Here is a 24,264-nt window from a genome sequence, read left to right on the forward strand (position 1 = left end):
AGGGGGAGGGGCGGATTCCGGGGCTGCTTTTGTTTCTGAAATGTTATTTTCTAGAAAAAGCCTGAGCTCCCCCCCTCAGAGCAGGGTCCCCCGGGGGGAGGGGCCGCCAGATGGATGTTCTGGGGGGGGCTGCTCCAGGGCGCCCCCCCGGATTCTGGGGAGGCTGAGGCCGCAGTGCCAGTGTGGGCCCCCCCCCAGGTGGCCGGCTGCACAGCCTCTCTGGCAGGGGGTCCCGCGGGGCCTCTGGCTCCCCCCCTCCCCACTAAGGATGGGCGTGTCTACACATGGCCTCTGTCTTCTCTCCCAGTGGCCGCTGCGCCTGGAGTCTGCAAGCCTGGCTGCCTCAGTTTCCTCAGCCATGAAATGGGTAGCAATCCCACCTCTCAGGGTGGTTGTGAGGATCCAGTGAGCCCCTCCGTAAAGCTCTTGGCACAGGGCCCGGCACACAGCAGGCACTCACTAACCACTTGGCCCCCGGCCCCACCCCACATTCCAGTGGGCCGCTGCCTCCTTTACTGCCCTTTTCACCCACAATGCCCCTCTTCGGCTCTCCATTAATCTTTGGCTGGGCAGCATTCAGGTGCCCTGAAGGAGGCCTCCCAGATCTTCGCCCTGTTCCCGGGTCGGCCGAGCTGCCCCCTCCTTCCCGGGAAGCCTTGAGGGCCCCCCCCCCAGGCTCGGCCGGCCCCAGAGAGGCCCTAACCGCAGCCCTTGTCCCTGCCAGGTCCAGGGAGCCCTGAAGAGGCAGTGGGCCCAGTACAAGGCTCAGCGGGGCCGGCGGCGCAGGGACCACTGCTCCACGCGCTCCACCTCCGTCACCGAAGGCCCCCTTTACCTGGACCCTCCCGACTCCCACAGCGAGCGGCTCAACGGGAAGTTTGCCGCGGACGACTCGGAGGTGGCCGCCCTGAGGGCCCGAGAGACGTCCGCCTGAGTGGCGGGCAAAGGAGGGGCGGCTGGCTCTCTCCGGCTTCCCTTCCCTTCTTTTCCTCTCCTCTCCCCGGACCAGGCTCGGCCCAGAGGTCTGCCACGTGGGTGGGGCCGTGACAGGAAGCAGCCGGCCGTGGGCTCTCGGACTTCTCCCCACATGGGGAGGGAGCCAGAAGTGAGCTTGTCACGGGCGGGCGGGAACGAGGCCCCCAGGAAAGTGGGGACGGGGCGCTCACTGCTCAGGCCGCTGGGCCCTCCTCTTCTCCCGGAGCCCACGTGGTAGGGTGGCCATGCTAAGGGGCATCTCCCGGGCTGAGGAGGAACATTCGCACACAAGCCACGCAGGGCAGCCGGAACCAAAGCCTTCTCTGGCAGGGAAGTGCCAGGCTGGAGCACGTGGGCAGCTCTTGGCTTGGCACACTTCAGGTCCTCTAAAAACGCCTCCTTCCATGACAAGGCGGCCTCCTGAAGCCTCACCCACCCCATGGACAGCTTGGGGGGGGCTACAACCTTCCAGAAATGGGTGGCCCCCAAGCTCCACGCCAGGGGGCACTGAGACTGTGCCCAGAGCTGCCACCTCGCAGGAAGGAATGGGCCGCCCAGCTCTCGGCTCCCCAGCTGGCGCCACATCCTGTGCCCGGAGGTGCAGCCTTCCATGGACTCCCTGGGGTGGGCTTCTGGGATCGTCGCCTTGTGTTCGGGGGCTTGGCCTTGCCCGGAGCTGCCACCTTCAGTGACTCAGTGGGCCTCCAGACCCCCAGATCTCCGTCCCTGGCTTGTGTGCCGCCCGCGTGGCCAGGGCCGGGCATTCCCCCTTTCACAGCACTTGGCTTTCCCGCCAGTCTCTAGATTCAGCACTGGACAGCTCCGGCTCGCTCTTTCCTGACTGATGCTTAGAGGAAGTTGGGGGGAGCCAAGCGAGCTGGGCTGGAGCTAAGTCACCCCTCCCCCCCTCCACCCCCCATTAGTAACTCTGAGAGGCAGCTGGACCTGCTGCAGGCCTGAGAAAGGTGGCCCCTGTGGCCTCCTGGGGAGGCAGGTGCCCCCCTCCCACCCCCGGGTCTCTTCCTCTCCCTCCTTCCATGGGCCGTAGTCCGCCATCCCTCAGGCGCCCCCCCAGCCTCAGTGGCTGCCCGTGGCCAGAAGCTGTATTCGTTTGTGATCGTCCTCGAGCTTCAGTTATCGCCGGTGCCCAGGCCGTACCTCTGGGCGCTAGAAAGAGCAAGTGCCCGGGCGTGTCTGTGGCATCTGATGGGTCGGAGCATGGGGGGGGGGGCACAAACGGGCCTGAGAATGAGCACGAAGAGGGTGGCAGCAAGTGGAGAGAAGGGGCTGAAGCGAGACCCAAGGCAGGCGGACTGTGGGCCTCGGTGGCCCCAGCAGAGGGGGGGGGGGGGACCTGCTTATCTGGGAGTATCCAAAACTACCCGGAGCAGAGCTCTAGTGGCAGAGGAGGCTGGAGGCTAGAGGCGCCTGGTTCCAATCTGGTCTCAGACACTAGCTGTGTGACCCTGGGCAAGTCATTTCACCTCCCTTGTCCAGCCCTCACTGTTCTTCTGATTGCTTCCAGGGAGTGGCAAAGGGAGGCCACGGAAGGGCCCTGAGATCAGCTCATCCCAGAAGGCTCAGAGGGTTAGGGTTAGGGTTAGGCCGGTGGGTGCGAGGCCAGAAGCAGCGGCTCAAGCACGGGGGGGTGGGGGGGGGATGCTGGAGCAGAGCTTCAGGCAGGGGAGATGATGGAGCTTCCAGCCCCCAAGTGGTGGTAGAGAGCGGCGGGCGTGCGGGTAAAAACAGGGCAGCGGAGCCACCCAAGCGAGCAGCCGGTGTCCGAAAGGGAATCCGCACCTGCTACGTGCCAGACGCCGCGCTGCGAGCTTCGTAGACACGAGCTCGGGGGATCCTCACGACGACCCTGACGAAGCCACCAGGCGAGCTGAAGGGCCTGAGCTCCGCAGCAGAGCCATTTAGTGAGCAACGTGTGCCCACTGGGCAGCACGGCGGGGCCCGGCGCCCTCCGCTTGGCACTGGACTCCAGGCCGGGGGGGCATTCGTCCGAGATGGGCTCAGCTGGCGCCCAGTTGGATCCCTGCAGTTAGGAAAGGAGGCATCGAGGGAACGTGGAGACGGGAACCGGCTGGGCGGGAGGGGGCGGCGCTGAGACGACATCCACGCGTGGCCGGAGGTGGTCCGCTGTGAGCAAACTCGTGGCAGCCCTCCGGAGCCGACTGGTTAACGGTCTGCAAGCCGCAGGAGAGGCCGTCCCGCTTCCCAGCCTCACGGGGCTCCCTTCAGACGTTGCGACGCAGGAATTGGGCCAGACCCAGACCTGAATCCGAAAGAGAACCGAGGCCCAACGTGGAGTCCGTGCGGCTCACTCAGTGGCCACGATCGGCCACCCGCCGTCTGGGGGAAATCCTGGAGCAAAGGAACCTCGGCGGCCACGTGGCCAAGGCAGCTGGAGCGCCGTAGGACGGGGCGCAGGCAGAAGAGGTTCTTCTTAATAGGTCCAGGCCTCGAGGGCAGCCAGCCGAGTGGGAACTCCGGAAGACAAGAAGAGCTCCGGCACGTCCCGTGCCGCCCAGGCCGGATTTGCCTGTCAGAAATACCACCGACAGAAGGAAGCGATGCTTTTCCCCAAACGTCTTCATCCCGAACCCCTGGCCGTCCCGCAGGCCTCCCGGACGGGCATCCACCTCAGCTCACGGTCACGTGATTGCTGGGTCAGGAGCCTCTGGGAGTCGAAGGCTGGGCGCGGCGCTGGGGGCGTCCGCGGATGTGGGGATGGGGTTCGAGAACACAGCAGGAGGGAGCCGGACGGCCAGCCTCGCCGTCCACTCTTGGGCCCGGCCCCAAGGCCTCCCTGCCTGTGTGGAGAATGTTTTCAGCCAGTCTGAAAGAGAAGGAAGAGGCGAGGCTCCTGGGGGGGCCGTGTCTCAGCAAGGCTGGGTCATCGGGCTTCCCCCCAAGCTGAGACAATCGAGGGAGAGTTTTTGCTCCCCTTTTATGCCTTAAAGTGGCACCTTTCCAGCCCCCCCAAAGTCAACCAACAACCCTGGGAAAGCCGGGCAGATGGTGCCAGGCCTCCCGCTTGAGGCCCACCCACGGGTGGGATTTACGCTCTTCTAGCAACGCCTGGCTGCCAGCTCCTCGAGGAGGCGCCTCGGCGCTCTGTCCAGTCCCGGTTGGCCAGGATGGTCTTCCACGTGACGGACGAGCAACGCCCCTCGAGTCGGCACATTTCCGAGGCCTCTCGTCGTCCGTCGGGACGTGCCCAACGCGGTGGATGAGCTTCCGGCCGCTCCGGAGGACGAGCAGGCAGCCAGACCCCTCAGAATGCGAAGGCTGCACCCCCAGCCCTTCCGTCACTTCCTTTGGCCACAGGTGGGGTCTCGTCCTCCACCACGACAGCTCCAAAGGCTTCGGGCCCCTCGGCCGTCCCCGGACAGGCAGGGAAGCTCAGGGAGCCTCCTCCTGGGGACTCGCTTGGCTTTTTGGCCCCTGACGCCGAGGCCTGTGCCAACCAGCTTCCGGGCCAGGCGAGGTCGGCCGGCCTCATTTCCCTCCTCATTCTCATACCCCGAACGCCTCCATCCGGCCCGGCCCTCCCTCTGGGAGCTCGGGCGCCAGCGTACGGTCCTGGGGCTTGGCCGTGCCTCGAGCCGCCATCCGCCTGAGGGAATTTTCCCGTCCACATGGGCGTCCACCGTCCGGGAAGGTCCGTCTTCTGGTCTTCGCCGAGTTCCTCGTTTTGCCCAAGTCCCTCCGCCTGGTTTGTCACAAGAGGTCCGAGGGCGGCCGTGAGCCTCTGGGGCGCGTCCAGCAGCCGGGCCACTTGGGCCCGACCAGTGCTCAGCGCTAGGAGCTGTTCCTGATGCCAAACCCCAACCCACCCCCCAAAGAGCAGGCCTCGCACTCGGGCACCGAGCACGCCCCGCTGCCTCCAGGGCAGCCGCCGTCGCCTGGCAAATCCTGGGCTGGGGCCTCTCCTGCTGGGACTCGCCATTCTGTCAGGGGAAAACAACCCACCGTCCTGCCCAGAGTGAAGGCTGCATTTGGGGGAACCGGAATTCCTGATGGGGAACAGATAGCCCCGTTGTCTTCCTGGGGAGATGAGGGCCTCGAGAACCTCCCACGAGGGGGCCCCCCTGAGGAGGAAGCAGGAGCCGCCCCCATCCGAGGCCCCTGACAACCGTGCCTGGGTGCGCCCCGAGGTCAGCGAGCCTCTGCGTGTCCCCCCAACACCCGCTATCCGCGCCTTTGTTCCCGTCTTCCTGCCCCTTCCTGGGCCTGAATTCCCACTCCGTGATTAATGTAGGGATCCATTGGCTGGCACCCGAGTGAGGCCTGGGTCCTTCTGGGCAGTGTCGCCCCCTGCCAGCACGCCCGGGCCTAAGGACGCCCTCCCTGGCAGCCCCCTCCCACTGCTCTCAGCGGCAATTTCCATGTTGTTCCCTCGATTCCCAGCTCCACCAGGGCCACGAAAATGGGTCTCTTTTCTCAGCAAGGCAGCGCCCCACTGACAGTCCTTTCTCGTCGCCCCAACTCCTGGGCTCCCCCGAGGGCTTCCGTGCACTGATGCCCCCCCCACCTTGCCCTGATCCCAGCTCCTCGTTCCATTTCCCATGATCCTCCCTGCCCAGCCACACCCAAAGACGGTCATGGCCCAAAGTGGCTTCCCGTGCTTCGAGGCTCTCTACGGGCCTGTCCTTTCCTCGTTCCCTGGGCCGCACACATCCCAACTTGGCTCTTCATCCCTCCGTCCCTCCCAGGCCATCCCCTCAGTACTGGCTCAGCAGCCCCTAAGGGAACCCCTAACCCCCTGCCCTCGAGGGCCCCCCAACAGGCATCCCCAAACCCTGCTGAATGGGGCCCCTGCATGGACAAATGAGTCCACAAAAGAGGAAGTGAATGAATTCACTAAATGAGTGAATAATTAGCGAAGCCCGAATCCATCACTTACCAGGGGCCTGAGGAGGGCCACTTTTCCGGGCCTCCAGTAGGAGGGAGCAGGCTCAGGCTCCCTGTGGGGGCTGTTCCCAAGGCTCAGGCTCAGGGGCTCTCAGCAGGAGCTGCTGGTCCAGGGGATTCTGACCTGACTTGCCTGGCCCAGGCTGCCTCCTGTCCCTTTTCTCTTTTTAAAACAACCCCTGATCTCTCCTGGGGGCCAAGGAGCGCCGCCCTCGTTACCCCGGGGACCCAGGTTCTCCCTGCAGAAGGGCTCCTCCCCATCGAGCCTGGGACTAGCCACGGTAGAGAGCGCTTCCTCCTTGGGCTTCCGCTGAGGCCCGACAGATAACCGGGACACGGAGGGAGGCCTGGGAAGGCGTTGCTGGCAGGCATGTAAAGCAAATCTTGCCAGCCTTGCCAGTCTCATCACAGCCTCTGGATCAGCGTGGGGAAATGGGGAAGGTCGGGGGCCCGGAGCCCCTCCACCACGCCGCCACTCCATCCCTCTGCAGCTTTCCAGAGCGGACGCCTGCCCACAGGCTGGGTGACCGCGGCCCCGACGCATGGAGGACGCCGGGGAGACCCAAGCCTTCCCTCCTGACAAGCTGAGAAGCCGACCGCTCACTCCCCTTCTGGGGAAAGAGGTGCCACCGGAGAGCCAAACCGGGCAGGGGAGAGCAGGCTGTATGGATTCAGCTCAGGAGGGGCTGCCAGGATGGCGCAGAGGGCACAGGGTCCCGCCTGATTTCTACCAAATGACCCCCAACAACCTCAAAACGTGCAGCCCAGCCCACAACAAGACAAGAGGAAACGGCCCAGACCAACTCTGAAGGCCGACACGGGCGATCTAATGGGCCAGGATGGAAGAGGAGTGCGTCGCGCCCACCTCTACCAGGCCACGGGCCTTGGGCCCCCCTGGAGCTGCAGCCAAGGCTTCCAGAGCTCTCGGGTTGGACAGCTGCTCAGAGGACGCTACGGGGTCCCTCTGCCCATCGCCCACACACAGGAGCAGGTTCTAATCCGAGGTAAGGCCTCGGGGTGAGGAGGCAGCACGAGGGTGCCGCCCGGGGGAGCAGGAAGCCCCGTCGGTCCCGAGGGATCACGCACAGGGCAGAACACAGGCCTGCAGGCCATCAAACAGCTCTCCTTGCATCACGCCACACTGGAAGACCTGGAAGTAGATGGAGCCCAGAGCCAGCTCCGAAGGCAGCCGCACAAAGAGCCTGAGGCTTGGCACGGTGCCCCCTTTGCCCGGTTAGAGCCCAGGGTGGGAAATGAGCAAACAGCAACCAGAATCTCAACACAGAAAGCTATTCCGGTGACAGAGAAGACTCGAACTCCGAAGACGCCAACTGCCACCCTCTCGGTCTTCACACTCACCCACCTTCAGGGCCCACCTGCCACGCAGCTCTCACCTGTGGCGGCGCCACAGCCTCAGGCTGGCAGGCAGGCCTCGAACCCATCAGTGGGGGGGGGGGGCACGTAAAGGGTTTCCCCTGGTAGAACGGGCAGGCCCAAACGATCTGTTCCAATGGCCAGCGCGGTGGCTGAAGGAGGCCCCGGAGCGCTTAGAGCCTGGTCAGACGCGGCCGCCCCCAGAGCCGATCCTCGTCTGCAGCCCCTCCTGCCTGGGGCCCTCCTCTCCAGACACACAGTGGTCCGAACCCTGGCCCGCTCGGCCCCCCTCTATTCCCTGTTCGTCTCCCCATGTCCCCCTGCCCCGCCTCCCTGAAACGGCTACCGTCGTCTTTGGAGCACAGGGTTCGAGTCCCCTCGCTGCCAAACAAGAACTTCGGACACTGCCGTTGGCTGCCAGGATAACTCGGCTCGATGCACCCCCGAGTCGGTGCCTTGGCACAACGCGAGCGGGCAGAGCGTAAAGGCAGTGAGGAGGAGGAGGGAGCCACGAAGGGCTCTGAAGGCCAGATAGGGCGGAGCCCTTTGGTGGCCCAGCGTGGGGAGACCCGGGCAGGGCAGGAAGGCGCGTGGGAAGAGATGGCTGATAGGAAGACGAGGTCAGCCGGCCGTGGCACCGTACTGGACGGGGGGAGTGAGGCGGGGGGAGGCGGCTGAGAGGAGCCTCAGACACAGGAAGGGCAGCTGGAGACGCGAGCCTGGAGCTCAGCAGAGAGGGAGGAGGGGAGGAGGGGGTTCGAGGAGGGGACCTGCACGGATGCTGCGCCAAAGACAAAGCCCCAGCGGATGGGCTCGAGTTAAGCAAAGCGAGCGCCGGCCTGCCAGGCTCTGAGCATGTGGGCAGGAAGCATCGGGGCGCTTCAGGGCTTCAGGCTGTGGCCGCTCCCCTTGCCCAGCAGGGCTGCCGGCACCCCAGAGGCCTGGAAGCCAGAGGGGCAGGCCCGCAGCCTAGCAGCGCCCAAGCCCTGCACAGATGGCACGTGGGGCAGAGGCACCCGGGCCTCCCTCGTGCCACCGCGGGAAAAGAGGGGCCCAGAAGTCAGCCTCCTGCCCGGCCCCCCTCGTGGGGGAGGGCCCGAGCCTCAGGCTCTGGAGGGGCAGCTGATCATAGGCCGGCTCCAGTCTTACGCCTGACAAATCCAGCATATAGAAAGCCCAAAGCTCGAGCACGGATCACGCTGGCGTCAGCCATCGCCTGGCAGGATCTAAACGGCATTTACTGACCCCCAAGCCTGGCCCAACGTCCCTCCTTCCCCCCCGCCGGACTGCAGGCGCTCCGAGGAGGAGGAGGCGGCGCGGCCTCTCTCCCTCGTCCTGGGACTAAGCTCAGGAGGGCCCCGTGGGCAGCCCTGCCTGAGGCACCGGCCCACGTCTGCTTCTCACGGAGGCCCGGAAGGAATCGGGCTCGAGTCTCCGAGCCCTCGCCAGAAACCTCTTCTGCGTCACGAGCTCAGAACAATTCGTGCCCCCGAGCAGGGCCGAACCGTGGCGGCCTCCGAGCCCGGCCAGTCCTGCTCGTCGGCTCTCACTCACACGGTTCTCGCTTTTGTACGGCCTTTATTTCGTTTTTAATTAAAATGCTTTCAGTCACCTGACAGACAGCTTCGGCCAATGTTTTCTGACATTCCCTCCCCCCCCTCCCCCCCCGGCAATCACAGTCTGAGCTAGCTTAGAGCAGCTTCCATGCAAGACGCATCTCCATGACGACACGTATAGAGGGGAGTAGAGCGGAGCCCGCGGCTCGGCCGTCTCTTCCTTCCGGGGCTCATCTGGGAGACCAAGAACGGCTTCGTCCCTCCCGGTCAGTCAGCGCGTCCTCTCTGTTCTCCCGGCTCTGCTCGCTTTTCATCAGTTCCCAGAAGCCTTTCCGGGTTTTTCTGAACTCGTCCCTTTTGCCATTCCTTACGGCATGGCCGTATTCCGTCCCAGCCACACACCACGACGTGCTCGGGCACCCCTCAGTTCTCCATTCTTTGCCACTACAAAAAGAGCTGCTCGAGATCTTTTGATCCGAGTGGGTCCTTCCCTGTCCCTGATCTCTCCCGGACATGGTCCCAGAAGTGCTATTGCTGGGTCAAAGGGTCTCTGCCTAGTCTTGCGCCCTTTGAGCCTAGCTCCAAGTTGCTCTCCAGAATGGTTGGATCGGTTCACAGCTCCACCAACAACGTATGAGTGTCCCCGATTTCCCACACGTCCTCCAACATTTACCATGCGATCTGGTGGGTGTGAAGGGTGTCTCTGGCTCGAATGCGCCCGTCTCTCTAGAGCCTTTTTCCACGTGCCTGTGGAGAGTCTTCGTTTCTGCCTCTGAGAACGGCCCATTCGTATCCTTTGTCCGTGTTTCATTCGGGGAAGGCTTCGCTTTCTTATCCCTTGTCAGAAGCACTTGCCACACCTTTTGGGCCACGTTCATCCTTCTGGGAGTCGTGGCCAGCAGCGACTTGCCTTCTGTTGTCTGCGGCCATTCTGGGGCATTCCGTGGGGGTAGGTCGCCCCCCGCGGCTCTGCTGAAGTAGCTCCTCAGTTCTCCAAGTTCCTGATGGACTCTCCAGCCCTCTAGGCTCGCCTTCCTTCGCCGCCTGAGGTAACATCCCATCATCTCCCGCCTCTTCAGCAAAGGGAAGGAGGCCTCCGCTCCCACCTTCGCCAGCAGTTCCACTAGCTGGCTAGCCCGGCCCCAAGAAGCCCCCTCGGCCCCCTCTGGCTGCCTTGTTTCCTCTTCCCAGGCGGCTCGCTTCCTCCAGGTTTCTCCCACTTCTCTGAATCCTTCCAGAACGAGTCCACAAATCAGCACCACCGAGTGGGCGCAGGAGGTGAGTGCAAGCGAGGAGGCTGCGGGCGCCCCCAGACCGCGGCACAGAAAACTAGGCAGATGATGAGCGTCTCTGAGAGTAACAGAGAGGGCAGGGGGGCAGGGGGGAGCCAGAGAGAGCCAGAGAGGAGGGGGGAGACTCCGACGTGGAGGCGATGGCGGGCTCTGTCCCTGGCTGAGGTCGGGGACGGCCTGGGAGGGAACTGAGGGACCGAGCAGAGCCAGAGCAGCTGCACGAGGGATGCTCAGATGTGAGGGTTTAGTGAAGCACTCGTGAGTGAGGGCTGGACAAAGGGGGGAGCACCTCGGGGTGTACCGAAGGTGGCTGGCTGGAGTGTTTGAGCGAGATTCAGTGCCGGGAGGGCCGAGAGGTTGTGAGCCAGACACGCCTGGAGAGAGGAAGGAGAAGGATGCTGGGGGGCTGCCAGTGACAGCTGGAAGGGAGGTGAGGCTGTGGGGGGGGAGGAAGGAGGGTGCCCCCCCCCGTATCCTACCCCCCAACAAAGGGGAGCCGGCGAGGCTCTCGTGGCACGTAGAGCAACGAGGAGGAGGAGGCTCCGAGCCCAGAGTCACGGCCAAACGCTCGACCCTTCACATCTGAGGAAACGGGAGTCCACAGGCCGTGGCGTGGGCGAGGCCACAGGGCGGGCCACCAGCCGCCAGAAGGGTCCTCTGGGCCGAGCGGCCCCCAAGAGATCCCTTAGAGGCACACGGCGGGGGGGCCGGGCGAACCTGCTTCCTGGGGCCTCACGATATGGAAAAGAACCTCCAGGAGTCGGTGTGCCTCAGTGTACAAGGTTTATTCTCGTTCGTCATCGGCCACTACCAATCCTCGATCGGCCTTGGAAAACGAGAGCCAAGCCCGGAGGGCATCCTGGCCACCATGCACGACCAGGAGCGCCCGCCATCCTCTGCCAGGCTGGCCGCCAGGCTGAGCCGAGAGAGGAGAGGCAGCGAGCATTTGTGCCCGACTTGCCACGGGTTCTCTTGCAAAACAGACGACGTAACGCACGTAACAGGAACAGAGGAAGATCGTTTCGGGGAGAGACTGGGGCGTATGTACAGCTGGGGGCCCTCCCCGGGACCCAGGAGAGCTCAATGCCCGGCGGGCGCCTGCTAGAGATCAGTGCAAGGCAGGGGGGAGGGGGGAGGCACATGGGGGAGGGGGGGCCGGCGCCCACCGGGCTCACTATCTCTTGGGCCTGTCGATGTCGTCGATGGCCGCGAGGAGCTTCTGCCGGGCCTTCTTGTTGATGTGAGAGCCCAGGCACACGGTCACCAGGTTGGTCAGCTGCTTGGAGGAGTACTCCTGGCCAAAGAGGGACCGAAGGGTCAGAGGTCAGAGACTGCTGGCGGGCCCCAAGGCCAATGACCAGGCCAGGCCAGGGCGGCACTCGGCGCGGGCAGGAGCACCCCACCCGGGGCCACTCTTGCCCCCACCCCCGAACAGCCGACCCTCCCCACGGGCGGCCATCCAGGGGCAAGGTGGGAGGGGCACAAGGCCTCTTCCCCTCCCTCACCCCCACCCAGGGTCACTTGGAAGCCTCCTCACCGGGTGCCAGCTGGCTGAACACCCCGAAAAGAACCAGGGTGCCCAGACTTCCCCGAAGCGCTCAGCCTCTGTGGGGCTGACGGAGCAGGCCGAGGCTCTCCCTACTATCCCCCGAGAATGAGCTCTGACCTGGCAAGCTCGGCCCATCTCTCCTCTCCTCTCCGCCAAAAGGGGGAGGGGGGCATCCAGCACCACCCAGAGAGGACAACCCCCCCCCCCCCGCGACAGCCTGCTTCTCCTGACACTGCACTGTCCCAGGTGCTCTGGGCAGGGAAGGGGGCCCTCAGCAATGACGAGGCACACGGCCCCCCGCATGGGCAAAGGATGCACCGAGGAGGCAAGTGAGGCCTGGACCCCTGCCCCGAAAGGAGCCCGTCAGGATCTGAGGGCACCTCGCTGCCGGGCAGGGGGCTGAAGGGAGCCGCCCAGCCCTGGGGCTCCTTGGCCTTCGCGCCTCAGATTTGGGGTACAGAAAAGCACCTCCACACTCTGGGAAAGTGTGTCCTCGTGTGACAAAAAGAGCGTCTCCCCAGGGAAAGTGCATCTCAGAAAACAGAGCCTCGGGCCCAAAGGAGACCCCGTGGGGGCCCAGCCTCCGCCCAGCCGCCTGCCCGCCTGCTGGCCGCCCCGTGCCGCCCGGCCGCCTCACCCGATGCTCCTTGACCCAGCGCTCCATATCGTTCTCGGTCAGGTAATAGGCCTTGATGTAGGTCTCCACAAACTCCTTGTCGGGGATGGGCCGGATGTCCGTCAGCTTCTCCAGCTTCATGAGGAACTGCTGGAAGTCCAGCTGCATCAAGGCCCGGCCCTCGTTGCTGCACTTCTTCACGTTGGCGTAGCTGGGGACAAAGCGGGCACCGGAGCTGGCAGGGAGCCCTGAAGGGCCCACGCTCGGCCTGGCGTCTCGCCTCGAGGAAGGCAAAGCCCGGGAGGCCGGAGCCCCTGGGGGCCTGAATGCTCAGTAAAGTCAGCACCGGAGCGGGCCAGGCTGGGGCTCCTCCCCCCGGGCCTGCGATCCCAGCGTGAGCCCTCCCTCCGCCGGGCCAGAAGGCGGCCCTGCTCTCCTGGGAAGAGCACGAGGAATCGGGGCTTCTCCGCATGCTGGGCCATCGCCTCGGGTGACCGTCCTCAGCTCGATGGGGGCCGGACCAAAACAAAACCGAAGAGACCGGCGACATGCCCCGGGTCTCTGCGCTGCCGGCCAAAGCCTCCCAAACACCGAGCACCCCGAGACTTTTGGGACGCCTCTGGCTGGGGTCAGGGCCCACCTGGTCAGCTCCCCATTTTGTACTTCACACAAGAGAAACTGAGGCCCAGGCACTAGGGCACATGGCCAGGGTCACACAGCTAAGCAACAAAGGTGGAATTTGAATCCAGGTCCCGGGCTCCCAAAGCCAGAGCTCCCCCCTTTCCCCCCCTGAAAGGGAAGGGGCGAGGGGAGGGAGGGACAGCCCCCAAAGGTCACCACAAAGCCCGGAGCCAGAGTCCAGAAGCGGGACCCAGAAATCTGCTCGCTCTGCTCGTCCCCCCACCAGCCCCGACCCTGCGTGAGGGGCTCCCCAGGGCCGACGGGCTGCCTCACCCCTCCACGATGGTCCTGTTGGCCAGACGTATGCAGTGCTCCCAGAGGATGTTGGAGACCGGCAGGGGGATCCGCACCCGCTTCGACACCTCCGCCAGCCTCTGGTTAAACTGCTCGAACTCCTGCCGAGAGCAGAGCGGGCTGTGTTGGGACGAGGGCGCCCGTGCCGAGAAAGCCGCCCCAAAGCCGCGTTTTAAGAGCACCAACAGGGAGCCACCCGCGGCGCCTGCCCCGCCGCCTGAGTGTCCCCTGCGAGCCCCGGCCTGGACCAACGGGGCACCGGCGGCCTCGGCCCTGACCCTCGGAGCCATTCGGGCCTTCTCCCTCGTCCGGCACCCGCGGGGCGCCCAAGCAGACGTTGGGGCTGGGGCTCAGGAAAGTCCCCTCCCCGCTCCCCCAAAGAGGGCGGGCCTGGGCCGCCCCCTCTGCCTGCTCTCCTCGGGCCCCCCGACTGGCCTTGAGCAGAGTGTCCACGTAGACGTTGTGCTGGGACATGATCTCCTTCACGTCCCACTTGACGTTGGCCATCGTCAGCAGCGTCTGCTCGTAGTCGATGGCCTTCCCGGCCACGATCCAGTAGATGGGCTTGCGGAGCTCGCTGGCCGTCGACACCGTCTGAAACGGAGCCCCCGGAGGGAAGAGGGCCGTCGGGAGCCCCGGGCCGCACACTCAGGCCCGAGGCCCTGCGGCCTTCCCCTTGGCCCAGGCTGCCCCCCGGGCAGAGCCGGAGGAGGCCCACCCCATCGGGGGACGCCACGGGGGCTGGTGGCCCCCAAGGGAAGGCCTGAAATCTCCTGCGGTCAGGCGGCGGGCACCGGGGGATGGCCGACACTCCCACCAGCCACCCCGACAGGCTGGGCCTGAGAGGAGGGTCGGGGCCGCGCCTGGGGGCTCACCAGCTGGACAGCCCAGCCGTAAGCTCTCACGCTTATACTTGGGGAAAAGACACACTGCTTGGCACCTCCTAGGGGGTTGCTGCAGCCCCTTCCCACGGGGCCCTGATGCCCCTTAACGAGACGCGTCCTGGCTGCCGAGCATCCCTCCCTCTGCCCAGAGCCCTGCCGCCCCGGGCCACACGGAGAGCCCCGTGGGCAAAGCTGGAGGTGAGCTGCCCACCTGCGAGTAAAACTGCTGCAGGAAGGGCTTCTTGACCGCGGGCATCACGGCGTCCAGGTGGGGCTGCAGGAACTCAAACTGCTCAGCCAGGAAGACCCTGGAGAAGGGGGGGCCGAGAGCGGGCTCTAAGTGGGCCCCAAGCCGGAAGCCCAAGTTCGCTGGCCTGGGCCGGGCCGGGCCCTACGCCTGAGCCCCGTTTCCTCCCACCCAGTCTTTGCGGCGGTCGCTCCCCACCGGGCCTGCCATGCACCCTTCCCAGAACCCCTCCCCTCCTTGGTCCTGGCCATGCCCAGCTGGCAGTGCCCTCACGAAATCCCTTTGTGCTTCCCCATGTAGGCTGCGGCTCTGCTGACAGGTTCGTGTCGCTACGCGGCCCCTAAAAGAGCGTCTCGCACACGGAGCTGTTCTGGCCGGCTGATCCGCTTTGTGGCCCCGACAGGCAGCCTTTTCAGGCCGACCCCTTGGACGTGTCTCCCGTCCGCAGAAGGAGTGATGCCCGACCCCACGGACTGCGTCTTCCGCTGTCCCCCTCGTGGGCTCTCCCCTCCCCCCACCCCGAAGCCTGTCCTCAGCAGACCGGGCTATCCGATCGAAGGGCCGAGTGCGAGGGCCACGGCACCTGGAGCCAAGGGTCAGAGGCGGCCGGAGTCAGTCACTGACCCCCAACACTAAACACCCCAAGGGCAGGGCAGCCACCGGGGATGGGGAGGAGGCAGGGAGCGGACACTCGAGCATGAGAACGGGCACAGGCTGAGGCCCCCACAGGGCACCGGCAGCATCGCCAAAGGTTCTCCCCAAGGCCCTCAGGCCAGGAGGAAGGAGGCCGACCCGGAGAACCCGGAGAACCAACCCCGTCCAGAAAAGTGGGCAGCTCGGAGCGGCCAGCCACTCGCCTACGGCTCAGCCAAGGGGACTCTGTCCTGCGGGCACGAGAGCCGGGATCGGGCCGCCACCGGGCCACAAGAGCCACGAGCCACTTACAAGGACTCCGTGGCCACCACTCTCTCCGCCAGCCCGTACAGCGTATCTCCGGATGTCAGGACCACGAGGTGACTGAGGTGTGGACTCGGCACCTTCTCCTTTCTCTCCTCACCACCTGTAAGGGCACCCGAGGGATCCACGGACACCTCCTGAAAGAAGAAAAGCCCCTGCCGTGACTCAGGGCCCCTCTGGTGGCCAGTTGAGGTCTAGGCCCGGGCCTACACAGGTCATAAAGAGTGGAGGGGAGACGGGCCTTCCTCCCCAGACTGCGTGCCAGCACAGCATCTTCCCTGGCACAACAAGGGTCACTGGAGGATGAAGGGCCCATGCCAGGAGTAGAGGGCACCATGGCATCTGACAGATGCCAGCAGCGGTGTGCCAGAGACACTAGGGAGCAGATACAAGGAAATGTGGGAATGAGGGGGCGGTCACAGAAGACTTCCTGGAGGAGGGCATTCGAGACTGAGACCCTGAAGGAAGAGGAAGCAGAGATGAGGAAGGCCAGAGTACCCTCTGGGCACAGCCTGCATGAATGGTGTTAAAAGCAGAGTCGAATGGGGGAGGTGAGCGATGGGGCAGGGCAGGGCCACAGCTAGGCCCATCTTGAAGAACACAATTTCCCAGCACTGTGGAGGCCTAGAAAGGGGAGCAACCGGAGGGAGAGCCCTGCCAGGTCCTGCGCTGCACCATGGAGAGGCAGAGAGAGAGGAGACAAACAGCTACAGGGGAGACGTAACCCTAACCCCAAACTCGGGGGTGCCTGAATCTGGGTGGCGCATTCAACGCCGCCCCAAATCTGGTCCACTGTTTTCAAGAAAGGCCTCAAACCACACCATCTGGACCACCCTAAAAGCTCCCCTGAGACTCTTCTCCAGCCGCACCCAGGGGCCCGAGCTGGCTCCAAGCCCCTCGAGCTGGCTCCAAGCCCCTCGAGCTTCCCTTCCTGAGCTAGGCCCAAGGAGGAGAGACAGAGGCAGCTGCCCACAGAGAACCTGCACAGGCTCCTCAGTGGCCAGGCCTGTTCTTTGCCTGCCTGGGGCAAAAGAGTGCCTGGCACACACCTTCATTGGACCAAGGGGAAAGGGAGAGTCTAGCACCTGCACCAGCCTGGGGCCAGGGAGTACCTGGAAGACACCTGCACTGGCCCAGGGCAACAAAGCTTGGCATATGCCGCCACCGGTCCGGAGTAAGAGAGAGCCTGGCACATACCCGCACTGGGCCCAGGCCCGCCTCATGCCCTCCGGGGCCATGCCTGCTATCTGCTCAGTAACCAGCCAGGCGCAGGAACGAAGCACGAAAGTGTTAAAGATGGATTCGGAAGCCGCCTGGAAGGAGCAGACTTGTGGATGTTCCGAATCTTTCCCAGGCCCGATTTCCAGCTCCTCGAATTGAAGCGGGGCTCAAAGCTCGGGGAATTCTAACCCCTCCCCACGTCGGCAGCCTTGGCATGGCAAAGGCACTCGACGAGCATTTGTGTCTGATGGGGCCAGTGTGCAGGAGGCCGAAGGAGCTTCTGCGCTGGGCGTTGGCATGCGTTGCCCAGAGGATGCTCACTTTTGATTAACCAACCCCCCTCCCCCAGCCTTCCTGTCTGTCCTGAGGCTCCGCCCCCATCAGAGCAGGACAGCACAGGCTCCCGGTGTCTTTGGCTCTCTTTTCCCTCTCTAAGCTTTAAACCCTTCCACCCCCTTTCAGGTGGTCAACCCACTCAGGAATATCTTGTGGCTGGTGGGCGGCTCCGTCTAGACTTGATCAGTCCAAGCAAGGCATCAGCTTTTACAGAGATCTCTTAAAAAGGAGGAAAGGAGAGCATGGCTTGGGACCCCCAAGAATCCCAATGACTCGGGGAAGGAGACGCACAATTGACAAGAACTGTTGGGAAAAGTGGAAACTGACCTGGCAAAAGGGCCCCGGGCTCAGTCTGGAAGATTCCAGCCCAACAAAAACAGAAGTCAAGCCCACAAGCATCTATTAATCGCCTACTGTGTGCCTGGCACCATGAGAGGCCCTGAGGACACAAAGAAAGGCAGAAGACAGTCCCTGCCCTTGAGGAGCTCTCAGTCCAGTGGGGAGACACCACGCCATTGTCTATGACAAACAGGCTACAGAAGTAGGGAAGAGTCTCAGAGAGAAGGCACCCAGATCAAGGAGGACCAAGCAGGGCCTGCAGAAGGGCGGATGGCTTTAGCTGGGCCTGAAGGATGTCAAGGAAGCTGGGAGGTGGAGATGAAGAGGAAGAACTTAGCAAAATCCCTTTTGTGGTAGAACAGAGGAGGAACTAGAATGGGGAGAGACCAGAAGCAGGCAGACCTCCCCCCAACACCTACGGCTATAAGCCAGGAATGAGGTGATGAGGATCAGCACCAGGATGCTGAAGAGGTGAAATCAACAAGAGATGCCCCAGAGGGGTGACACTGACAAGAGATGCTTTTAATCTCCAGATGCTGCAGAAGTGAAATCAACAAGAGATGCTTCTGAGGTGAAATTGGCAAAAAGTGAAAGTGAGAGCCCCCAAAGGAGTGAAACCAACAAGAGACAGTGGAGAGGCCAAACTGACAAAGGGATGCTTGTAGAGGTGAAATTGATAGGCCCTGGCACCATATTGGATCTGGAGGGGGTAGAACAAGTGAGGGCTCTAGAATGAGTCCTAATTCTAGACTTTCAGGACTGGGAGGATGGGGGGGATGGGGACACCCTTGCCAGTAAGAGGAATGCTGGAGGGGGGAGGGTTTAGGAACAAAGATAATGAACTGTAAGATGCATCCAGTTTGAGATGTCTGAAAGGCAGGTGGAGATGAGGTTGGAGGTCAGCAGGGAGGTCAAGGCTGGACAAATAGACCCAGCATCATCTATGCGGATGAATCTATGATAGCTGCTGAGATCACTTAAGAGAAAGAGCAGAGAGCTAAGGGGTGACCAGACTCAAATGGAACCAGGAAATATTTAATAAAATATTTTTTTTCAATTTGTTTTTTAAACCCTTAACTTCTGTATATTGACTCATAGGCAGAAGAGTGATAAGGGTGGGCAATGGGGGTCAAGTGACTTGCCCAGGGTCACACAGCTGGGAAGTGGCTGTGGCCAGATTTGAACCCAGGACCTCCCGTCTCTAGGCCTGACTCTCAATCCACTGAGCTACCCAGCTGCCCCCTTATTTAATAAAATCAAGAGAGCTCCAATGCAACAGTTAATGTCAATGTGGCTTTCTAGTTCCATTCAGTTCAGTGGCCCAGGAAGAGGGGGGAGGGGGCATGGGAGGGCAGCCCCCCCCCCCAGCAGTGGGAGCATCCCTGGATGAAAGTCCAGCCCAGGAGACTAGCCAGGAGCAGCCAGACTGGAAGCAGTGTTAGAGAGAGACTCTGAGAAGCAGGGAGGGGAGAGGCAGGGCCCCAAAAGGGACTCCTGCATGGAGAGAAGAGGAGGATGGAATGAGGCGGGGCTGGCCTGAGAAGGCAGGTTTGGGGAGGAGCCAAAATCCAATCAGAGGGCCCACGGAGGGGAAGAAGGTTTGCAGAGAAGAGTCAGGGCCAGCAGACAAAGTCTGGAGCCTGAGGCAACAAGGGCAAGAGCCGGGGTCCCACCTTCTCAGCAGCCTCAGCCACAAAGCTGCCCTCTCAGATGAGAGAACGTGAATGCCAGCTGAGAGGATGAGAGCAGGCGGTCCTGCCAAACGGCTGAGCTGAGCATCAGCAAGCCTCTAGCATGGCGGCCCTCTCCAAGGAGAGCCTCCCTCGTTTCTTAAAGCTCACCAGGGAGGGGCCACTCCTCGCTAGATGAAGGGTCAAAGGGGGTGGCCTCAGCTCAGGAATGCCCTCGATCCCGCTGGACCAGAGAAATTCATGCCACCCAAAGCCACTGAGACATCAGGGAAGTCAGTCATTGAGTGCCCAGGCCTCACCCCCTGGGGGCTGGCCCACAGAATACTGCTGAGGGGGGACACAGAGAACCCTTTCCCAGCGGGCTGTGCACAGCCCAACTCAGCCAGGGCAAACGAGCTTAGCCCAGAGGCACAGATGGCCCTCGAGGCCCTGCCCCTTCCCTTTCTCAGACTCTCACAGAAAATGGCTGGGAAAATGGCCCTGCCACGTGGGCTAGCTACAACCCTCACTTTCAAGGCCTTCCCTTCCCCGGTGCCAAGGGCCTTGTCCAGACCCGGGTCTGAGGGCTCCCCCCAGCCAGCACCCCTCAGCTCCAGCCCGCATGGATGGAGGCAGCTGCCCGGGCAGGGTCTGCCTGATGTGTGCGGGCCGGCAGACTGGCCAAGCCGTATCCCGGGTGGGAGGGCGCCAGAGGCTCGGAGGCCAGAAGCCCCCTCACCTGGGGCAGACACATGGCACACCTTGCCCGCCCCAGAGGCAGGGCTCAATGTGGGGTAGGGGCAGAAGCCTCACAGGACAGCTCGGGCAGCCGATGACCAGCAGACCCAACCCCCAGCGGGTCAGCGTGAGGGGCGCGTTCAGAAAGGCTGGAGTGGCCAGTCCTGTAGAGACAGACAAAAAGACCAACAGACCCCCCCCCCCCACCCCCCTGGCGGCCCCTTACCAGGTCGATTAAGCTCTCCTGGATCCGGTTCAGGGTCGTCCGCAGGCGGCTGCTGCTGAGGCCCAGGCCCGTGGATTCCAGCTGAAAGAGGGCTGCTGGTCACACACGCGTACACACGCGTGTAAATGTCCCCACATGCTCTCAAACACATGCTCACTCACACGCGCCGCTCCAGGGGGCCGAGGGCCCGGCCTGGCCACACTCACCGAGTCGTTGCGGCCGAAGAAGGTGTAGACGGCGTAGAGGTAGTAGTCAAACAGCTGAGACAGGAAGTGGACGACATCGAAGGCGATGGGCTTCAGCATGCTCATCATCTGCATGTACTTCCCTGCCAGGAAGACCAGACCTGGTCAAGGCTCCATGCACGGCCCCAGGCCCCGACCGCCCCGCCCAGAACACCGGCCTCCGTCTGGCTTTTGGGGCCCTCCCCCGACCGGCACCCCAGGAGCACCTGCTCCAGAAGGCATGTGGGAAGACGCAAGGCACCGAGGGGCACAGTGAGAACGGCGACACGACCCTTTGGGGCACCGGGCAAAAAAAAAGATGCCCCCCTGGGCATCCCCAGCTTCTCCCACTCCCCAGCCAGAGTCTGCCTGCAATTCTGGGCATCCCCCGGGGCCTCAGCAGTCCATCTGGCCATCCACGTTCTCCCACGGCCCCTGTCCGTGGCCTAAGCCAAGTCATCCCCTCCCTGAGTGAGGAGGCAGAGAGGAGGGGCTGCACGGGCCTGGCATGATGCCAGCTCTAAGCACTGTCTGTCCTTGGCGAGGCCGTGAGGCCCCGAGGGAGACGGGACTCCCGTGGCATCGGGAGGAGAGAAGGGTCACCGGAATGACCGCCTCCTCTCCACACGCAAGACTCCCATCTCAACCTCATGTGGACCAGCCGATCCACTGGGGCAGATGGGCAAAGAGGAAGTGGGCGTCACTAAAGCCCTACGGTGTGCCCACCTCTGGGCTAAGTACTTCCGAGTATCTTACATGACCCTCCCAGACAGGGGGTGCCCTTCTTATCCCCAGACAGAGGCCGGGAGGCCCAATGAGTGGCGGTGCCAGGATGGCACGCCTGTGCTATGAGGACGAGGAGTGGATGGTCCCAAAGGCCCCTGGGGAGGCCGGGGTGCCCTGCCGCAGGGGGAGGGAGCCGAGCCGGGAGAAGCCCAACCCTGGAATGTGAACATGGTCCAGCCCAGCCATTCTGAGGACTCTTTGGAATCCCCAAAGACCGTGAGGGGCAGGACCAGGTGAGCCCTTCCTTCGCCAGGGACGCCACCCCTGTGGCCACACTCCAAGGCTCGGGGATGCCAGTCCATGCAATCCCGGGAGCTTGGAGGAAGCTCCGACCCCTCCTGCCAGAGAGGCTGGGCCTCAGCGCTGCAGGGGGTGCACGTTTGCTCGCCTCGCACCAAGGCCCCCTGGGCATCCTCTGCCTTTCCTGAGGAGAATGGAGGCTCAGCGAGGGCGGGGGGCTTCCCCTCGGGTCTGGGGCCCAGCACCGCTCAAACAGGCGGCACTGAATCAATGCTGGCTGCGCCGGAGACTGGGCACAGGGCACCCCGAGCCTCGGATTCTCAGAAGACCGAGACAACCTGAACCCTGGGCCCAATGGAAAGCTCTTAGAGGCACGAGGGAGTAAAAGGTCAAGAGGCTGTGAGGGAGGGAGGGCCATCGGGAGCGGGGGCAGGGGCACCCACGGCCACACGGGGGCCCCCACCAGTGCCAGTGAAGGATGCCCAAGACCATGGCTTTCTGGGGACATCAGGAGTGAGCGGAGGGCAGAGGAGACCAGAGGATGGGTGATGCCCAACCAACCAATCCCCTGCCTCTCCCGGGAGACACCCAGAAAGGAAATAAGGAGGCGGCTAGGGGGAGGGTAGCCCAGTTCACAGGGTCACCCCAAAACCCACAAGGGGGAGAAGGAGCACCTCAAGCCCACCTTCTGGGAGATCGGAGACCCCCAGCAGCTGAGGAGGTGCCCATCTGGGGCCGAGGGGAGACACGGGGCTCTCTTGGGGCCTCCCTGCGAGAAGCATCTTCTCCCCCCAGGCCAGAGCCCTGAGGGCATTCGCAGTAAAGGGCACAGACCCAGCCCAGACCCAGCCCAGGCAAGGAATCGAGGTTCAGGAATGGGCAGGTCACCCAGACCCAAAAGGTGACTTCAACGTCAAAGTGGGCCAAGAGGGCCGGACCATGAAGACCTGAATCACCAGGCCGGCCGCCTCCTACGAGGCAGCTCTGGGCCTTCTCTAGGGCTGGCCTATGCCAGCAAGCAAGGGGTAAAGCGGCCACAAGGCCACGAGCTCCCCAAACTGCCCCTGGAGGGCTGAGAGGAGATGGCAGCCCGGGGGAGGGGCGCCGCCTGCAGCAGGGAAGAGACCAGAGGGGAGGAGGGGGAGGAGGCCGCGCCCTGCCAGCACCCCCGGGCTCAGGGCTTCGACTCACCAACAAGCCGAATGACATTCAGGGTCGTGTTGGTCAAGATGGGAGCGTTGGCTTTGTTTAGGCTATAATCCGATTTCTTCCGGCTCCTCAGCGTTTCCCGAGAAATACTGCAGGGAGAGACAGAGAAGAGGGGAAGAGAAGGAGAGAGGGAAGAATGGAGAGAAACAGACAGAGGAGAGAGGGAGAGAAATAGAGAGAGGTGGGAGGGAGGGAGGAGGAGAGACATATGGGGAGCTTGGCTTTTGCCCCAGCGCATGCCCCCCTGCCCACAGATGCCACCCCCAGAGGGCAGGGTTGGGCTGGTGCCCCCAGTCAGCCCACCTGTCCCTGTCTGACTGGCTGCACCATCTCCTTCCGCCTCTTGACCACAGCCCTGTGAAGTGGGGTCAACACTGGACCCATTTAGAGAAGGAGAAACTGAGGATCAGCCCAGGATTTCTGAGGGATCCGCACCCAGAGCCGGGGGCAGTTACCTCTTGACAGGGACGTCCCCGGTTTGCTCGTCCACGAAGTCTCGCTTCAGCTCCTCAGGGACGTCGCTGTCACTGTCGTAGTCCTGGTACGCGCTCTTCTCGGGCTCGTCTGACTCATACTGAGGGGGCAGAGAAAGTTCCCTGAGGCCGAGGGGAAGAGAGGCTGCAGGGTCCCCCGCAGCCTGAGAGCCTCCCCGTCTGGGCCCCGGGCAGAAGCTGACTCGAGGGCTGGATGCTCCAGCCTGAATCTGGGCCCCGGGTCCAGCTGGGCCAGGGTCAATGGGCAGGATGAATGCTGCTGGTGTCCCTGACCTCCCGGAGGGCGCCCTGGAACCCCCAGTGCCCCAGAAGAACTCCTGGTGCTTCTCAAGCCTGTAGGGCTCCTTCCCCCAGGCTGCCTCCTCCGCCCTCGCCCCAACCTCATGAAGTCAAGCCTGAGCCACTGGGCAGCCGTCTGAGCATCCTCGTGGCCCGGGTGGACACAAGGGGAAGCGGAGACATCAGACACCACAAAAGGTGTTGCCTGTGTCCGCTGGACGGTAAGAGGTCGGGCAGCAAACAGCGACCCTGTCTGAGAATGCTGCCGCCTGGTGGTCGGCACTTCTGAAGGAGGGCAGCTCCGGTCCCTGGGACACAGGCCACCTGCCTGCCTGGCACGAAGGACATCTGGCAGGAACCACATTCTCCTGCTCTGTCCTAACAGAAATGCACTGGAGTCTGAGCAGGGGCACCCAGCAAATCCAGCGGTCAGGCCATCAGGGGCATGGACAGCCCTCAGGGGCTGTGCCCAGCAGCTCTGGGGACTGTGCCCAGGAGCCACTCACTGGGGGTCTGTGCCCGGGGGTCAGGCCCTTGGGGAGCCATGCCAAACAGTACTAGGAATGCCCAGAAGCCTTCAGGGGACGATACTTGGTGGTTCTGGGCCATATTCAGGGGCCTGTAGGGACTGTGCCCAACTGCCTCAGGGGCACTCATGCCATGCTTGGCTCAGCCCTGGGCCCTGAACACTCACACACACACTCACACACAAACTCAAACACACATACACTCACACACTCACTCACATACACTCACACACACTCTCATACACACACACACTCACACACACACAAACTCTCACTCACACCCACACCCACCCCATTGGAAGCGAGGACATCCTCTGTTTCCTCGTCTTTGTTGTTGGCTTGAATCTCGAAGGGGTTCCCCCCGCCACGGTCGCACTGTTCGAACAAGGAGGCTGCAGCAGAGGAGTTGGCAGCCGAGGCGGGCTGCTTGCTCGGGGACACGGAGGGGGACCGGGACTGCTCCATGAACTTGAATTCCTACGAATGAACACGGGCTGGTCAGTCGCCATTGTGGGCTCTGTGGCTCTCCGGTTCAGTGGGGCTGGCTCTCAGCAGAGAGTCATCTCAGCACTCTGGACGGGGCCCTTACGACATCTCGCTGTCCCCCTCGGCCTCCTGCCCTGCCAC

At 63.3% G+C, this 24,264-nt stretch overlaps 1 protein-coding gene across 1 annotated transcript in view; it reads right to left on the bottom strand.

Annotated features, from left to right (window-relative positions):
- Positions 1–9,074: 9,074 nt before the first annotated feature.
- Positions 9,075–24,264, bottom strand: part of VPS50 (VPS50 subunit of EARP/GARPII complex) — a 69,635-nt gene continuing 54,445 nt past the window's right edge. Inside the window, exons 18-28 of the mRNA XM_044659008.1 lie at positions 23,929–24,114; positions 22,793–22,911; positions 22,320–22,426; positions 20,085–20,206; positions 19,879–19,959; positions 15,337–15,485; positions 14,356–14,452; positions 13,696–13,854; positions 13,240–13,361; positions 12,307–12,496; positions 9,075–11,414 (exon numbers count right to left, since the gene is read on the bottom strand). Of these exons, the coding sequence (XP_044514943.1) occupies positions 11,295–11,414; positions 12,307–12,496; positions 13,240–13,361; positions 13,696–13,854; positions 14,356–14,452; positions 15,337–15,485; positions 19,879–19,959; positions 20,085–20,206; positions 22,320–22,426; positions 22,793–22,911; positions 23,929–24,114 (1,452 nt within the window). The 3' untranslated portion in view covers positions 9,075–11,294. The remainder of the gene's footprint in view (positions 11,415–12,306; positions 12,497–13,239; positions 13,362–13,695; positions 13,855–14,355; positions 14,453–15,336; positions 15,486–19,878; positions 19,960–20,084; positions 20,207–22,319; positions 22,427–22,792; positions 22,912–23,928; positions 24,115–24,264) is intronic.

The sequence above is a fragment of the Gracilinanus agilis genome, chromosome 1 (genome assembly GCF_016433145.1).
Source record: "Gracilinanus agilis isolate LMUSP501 chromosome 1, AgileGrace, whole genome shotgun sequence".
Lineage (NCBI taxonomy): Eukaryota > Metazoa > Chordata > Mammalia > Didelphimorphia > Didelphidae > Gracilinanus > Gracilinanus agilis.